This window comes from Austrofundulus limnaeus, unplaced genomic scaffold (assembly GCF_001266775.1).
Source record: "Austrofundulus limnaeus strain Quisiro unplaced genomic scaffold, Austrofundulus_limnaeus-1.0 Scaffold479, whole genome shotgun sequence".
NCBI lineage: Eukaryota > Metazoa > Chordata > Actinopteri > Cyprinodontiformes > Rivulidae > Austrofundulus > Austrofundulus limnaeus.
The window spans coordinates 308,298-313,664 of NW_013952881.1; the positions used below are offsets into that span (position 1 = coordinate 308,298).

Sequence of the window (5,367 nt, forward strand, 5' to 3'; positions counted from 1 at the left end):
TCCTTGTATATATTGAAGAGAATGAAAAAAAATAGTAGTCTGAAGAAATATGGAGAATTATAAGTGAATTCATGCTAATTGTTTTTTTGAATTGATGTCTTTTTGTTTCTATTTCATTTTTATTGTATTTTTACTTTTCTTTTGAACATATTTTGGGTATAAAAAAGGGGGCAGATATTAGAAGATTTATTCTTCTTCTGCTGCCTTTCATTTTATTTGATTTTATTTTGATTGCATGTTTTTCTGCACTTTGTTAATTTGTGTTACAAATGAAATGAATAAAGAACTACTACTACTACTACTACTACTACTACTACTACTACTACTACTACTACTACTACATACAACTGATGAAATCACTGATAATAGACGTAAACCATCCTCTTGACTCTCGAGCTCATCAATGATTTTGCACTTGACTTACAAATAGGTTTGTTGGTTTATAGCCCAGAGTCAGGGTGTGGATGATTTCTCTGCTACCATAGAGTTTAGCTTTGGACTCCAAAACGTAGATGTCTTTGAGGAGGTCAACGGTGAAGGTTTCCCTCAGGAGGAGAGACTGAGGAAAGTTCTGGAGGGGCTGCCTGTGTGAGACGAGAGGGGTTAAAATCAACAGTGTTGTTTTTACGTCAGTAGACTGTTAGTCAGGCTGAAACAGAAGACCTGAGATGCAGCAGAGCAGTTTTCTGGTACATGTCCTTGTCCCTCCTCAGTTCCTCCACCACCCCCTCAATCTCCACTTCAGAGGTTTCACTCTTTGGCTTCGACCAGCTCATCCTTACAATCATCAGCTTCTTTCTTAAACTCTTAAACCAGTTTGTAAGCAGAGACGGTTCATCAGAAGACAAATCATTTTACTCAGCACATTCCCTGTATGAGTAAAAAAAACATTTAACACACCCGGTCCATGTTTGTCTCCACCCACCTTATCAGCTGTGTTCAGAGAAGCAGCAAAGCTGATGTTTTGCTTGCCATATGAGGTGCTCAACTGCAGGGAGCGGCTGGCTTTAGAGACCTCCAGAGAGACGTTTCCTCTCAGAGGAAGAGTCCACAGAGAGCCAAAGGAGCCAGAGGCCTTCATCCCTCGGTTCCCCACCACACCCCACACCCCTGCCTGGAAAAGGATGCAGAAGGAGTTCTGACACAGTGGACACATGCATGTAAAGGGCAGAGGTGTCAAGCACTAAATTACAAATATTACATCACTTAAATGGAACCTTTGGTTGTACTTCACTKGAGTATTTATGTTTAACTTTCTACTACTATCTGTCCTTTATGCTCCTTACATTTTAAAAATAAAMGAAGTGTTTCATTTCTATTTCAGTTCGGCTTGTTCAAAGATTTAATAAAAGAGGCTGAGATGTGTAATAATGTGTACATTTTTACAATTTTTTCAATTTTTACAGAATACTTTTTAAACCCTAGTACCTATACTTCTACTTGAGTAATGAATGTGAATAATTTTGACATCTCTGGTAATAGAGTTATATTTTTTAGCCCTATTGCTAACAAAAGTATAATGGGATATATTTGCAATTTTAAAAAAGCACAACTATTCATGTACTATTCTGTACTAACTATTCACATAWGTCACAACTTCATTCTTTACTTAAAAACAAAGCAAATCACAGGGACTGATTGGTAACCTGCGCTGGATGAACCCCACCTTTGCTTAGTAAATAAGCACCATGCCTCTGAACAAACAGATGATGGATGGATGGATGGAAGGATGGATGGATAAACCAGTATGCAGAAGCAGTGTGTGTAAACCTTTACATTTGTTGCTTCCATGAGAATGATAGTGTAGGTAAGCTGCTGATCTAATGCATGTTCAGGGATTAAAATGGAGTTAATTGACCAAAATGCACAACTCATGTTTAGTGAAAAACAAACAGCAAATCAGCACAAACACCTCACACCAACTGTGAAATAAGGTGGTGGAAGAGCATGGACCTGATTTGAGTGAGTTTTGCAGGTACAGGACCTGGGCAGCTTGTGGTCACTGAGTCGTGTGYAAATAATGAGATGTTAGAAGTTAATAAAGTTACACAGGAGCAGTGTTGTATAAAGTACCACAAAGTGATACTTGAGTAAAAGCACAAGCATCTTACCAAAAAATTACTTTGGTAAAAGTCTCCTTTAGGAATATTACTTGAGTAAAAGTCTTAAAGTATGTAATATTTTTGTACTTAAGTATTAAAAGTAAAAGTATTGATTTAAAATGAGCAGTTATATTTTCTGTAAGGACATTTATTAGGAGGTGACCTCCCCAAAAATGCAGAAATGGCTATATTGTATAAAAATAATTAATTTATGTTCAATTTAGGATGCACTAGTCYAGCTGTTTCAGTTTATATACATATTTCAAGGCTGCACAAACCTTTTCCCCAAAATAAAAATCTATCTGAGGGCTGCGGCCAAATGTAATAATATAATTCATGAAATACAAATACTTCTTAAGTACAGTCCTTTTATTTTAATGATTGTGTCCCGTTGCAGTGTGACATAAATTATTTGTGTACAAACTAATATGGTATCAGAGTTTATATTTGTATATAAAACCACAATTAAATTCACTCTATCTATGAGGCACAGTTTATATGGATAGTATTTACTTTTTACAATAACAAGCTGCAATGAAATCAAACAAAAATGAAATAAAAGTAACGACTTTCTACTTCTTGCCTTTTTTAAAAATGTAAGGAGTAGAAGTAAAAAGTTGGCTGAAAAATAATTACTTAATTAAAGTACAGATACCCAAAAAATATAATTAAGTACAGTAATAAAGTATTTGTACTGAGTTACTTTACAACTCTGCACAGGAGATGATCACTGAGAGGTATTACTGCTAAAGGAGGTTCTACAAGCTGCTGAATCTTGACACCCAAATACCYGTGTCAACAACTACAGGCCAGTAGCACTCACTCCAATCATTATGAAGTGCTTTGAGAGAGTGATGCTGGCCCACATTCAGGAGAGCRTACTGGACACACTRGACTCCCTGGRGTATGCCTACAAGCCCAACAGGTCAACATCAGACGCAATATCTGCTGCCCTCCAATACTCCCTCTCCCACCTAGAGAAAAAAGACTGGTACACGCTCTGCAGAGCATCTACCACTGCAGGGCGCTAAGGAGAGCAGCCTCAATTATCAAAAACCCAACCCACCCCCAGCATGGACTATTTACACCTCTGCCCTCCGGCCGGAGGTACAGAAGTGTGACATGCAGAACCTCCAGAAACAAGAACTCATTTTTCCCAAGTGCCATCAGACTTTTAAACAACTGAAAGTTACATTCTTCTGGCTATTATTAYTGCACATGTGCACATTTCAGACTGTTACCTGTTGCACATTTGCACATTACACTTTAAAAACAGATTGTACAGTTCCCTTCTTGTTGTCATTATTATATTGTTCCCTTCTGATGTTATTTTCCTTAGTTTAGTCTCTTTATTTAATCAACATTGTTTGAGTCCTTTCAGTGATGATTCATTTTTTAATATGGTTATCTCTTGGCATTCGAAAATGGACAACATAGTAAGAATTTCATTGCTCAGGGAAACATGTTTTTCATCTGTGCATATGACAATACAGTAAACACTTTGAATCTTGAATCTTTGAATCTTTTGAAGAAATTAAAGTGTGTTGTTTCTCACCAGAGACGTGTATAATTTTACTTTAAGCCCTGATGCAGTGTGTGATACCTCAGTTTAATTGTGTAAATTTCATGAATGAACTGTAGACCAAGCACATATAAACTGACCAGGCTAAACAGATGATCTGATCCTTACTTGGAGGTAAATGCCAGCTGGGGAGTAAATCGCCAAAYGGGCCTCCTTCTCTCTGCTCCTGCTCCTGTAAGAACCCTGAAGGACGAGGTTCCGGATGCTCAGCCACTTGCTGGCTGTGAGCTCGGAGGTGAGCTGCAGGGTGTGGAGCTGCAGCCGGCTCAGCTTGTGGGTGGTGGAAAGGTAAAGCCACGGTGTGTCCATGGTCAGCATGCCTGAATTACACGGAGGAGGATGAGGGCTTCAGCGGTCAAAGTGTGGCAACAAAACTGATACCGTTCGCACAGAGATAACACAAAACTGTTTGTACCCTCCCATTTTTTCCGAACGGAGTCTTTTGAAGAGCTTTTCCAGTGTAATCCAGCCACCAGAGGCATGAGGTCATTGTAATTGATTTTTAAATGAGTGCTGCTTTCAGAAGCAGGCTGAATGAAGTGAGAGTGCAGGAGTTGAGTCCTGTAGTTTAAATCTCTCGCTGGCAACCGGAGATTAAACTAGAACAACAGCAGGGAACACAATGTCACTCTCTACAGAAAGAAATGTGAATATTAATAAAAATCTTCCAGATGGCCTTACCTCCAGGCTGTAGCTGGTGTGATTCAGTGTGGACTGGTTGTTGAAGGACTGGCTCAGGAAGAGCGTGTGTTTGTTGTTGATCTCATCCCAGTGTTTGCCGTAGCTCACATCCAGGACTGATTTAATATGGCTGGAGCTTTCTTCATGCTTGAAGTGGAGCTGAAGGAGGAGAACACATCACCTGTTCATGAAGTTGGTTGACTGAATGAAACAAGCATTGTATTACGTGTTTAACAAACACAACAAACTAACTGGTCACAAATAATAAGAAATGGAGCGGTTTTAGTTTTTTATTATTGAATTACACAACATCAGTCAGTCTAAAACAAGAAGTGGGTGTATGACTTTGAATTTATTGTGAAKTTTTTCCTCTCAGACAGGATCCAATTTGGATATACAGGCTCAAATTTATACAGTACATACATTCACTCAAACCTTTAATAAGTGCTGCTAAAAAGTGTCTTTTAACTTGACAACTGTGTGTGTCAGGATTCATGGTTTTATTTTCAGTTTTAAATCCTCTACAAACCATGAGATCTAGCTAGTGATGTTAGTGATCATGATTGACTGCAGCAAGTCAATTCCCAGCCTGCATAAAATGATTTGTTTGACAGAACAACAGTAAAGTTCAATGGATTGAGTGAAGAGTTAGGGGTTATAGGGTCCTGTGATTAGTGCGATGAGGAAAATGTGGACGGAATCGCAGCGGCGTGAGTTTATCAAGATTTTGTTGCTGTGTGCAGAATCAGATATTCCTTTAGAAAACATGAAAAATAAATGATGAAATAATGAGCTTAGGTTCTATTCAATAGACAAGCATTCACAAATTGTTACTGTTATAGGTTTTGTGTTTCTTTATGAGACATATAAGTTCAACACTTAAGCATTTTTATTTTACAAAAAGATAACATTTTAATGGAAGACATGCAGAGCTGTAAAGTAACTAAGTACAAATACTTTGTTACTGCACTTAAGTAAAAATTTTGAGTATCTGTACTTTAC

The 5,367-nt window shown here is 38.0% G+C and overlaps 1 protein-coding gene across 1 annotated transcript in view; it reads right to left on the reverse strand.

The window, feature by feature from the left end:
* Positions 1 to 5,367, reverse strand: part of LOC106529956 (uncharacterized) — a gene marked incomplete at its 3' end in the record, with an annotated part of 69,553 nt that overhangs the window by 32,113 nt on the left and 32,073 nt on the right. Inside the window, 6 exon segments of the mRNA XM_014025492.1 lie at positions 425 to 584; positions 664 to 806; positions 926 to 1,114; positions 3,793 to 4,004; positions 4,100 to 4,283; positions 4,366 to 4,524. Of these exon segments, the coding sequence (XP_013880946.1) occupies positions 425 to 584; positions 664 to 806; positions 926 to 1,114; positions 3,793 to 4,004; positions 4,100 to 4,283; positions 4,366 to 4,524 (1,047 nt within the window).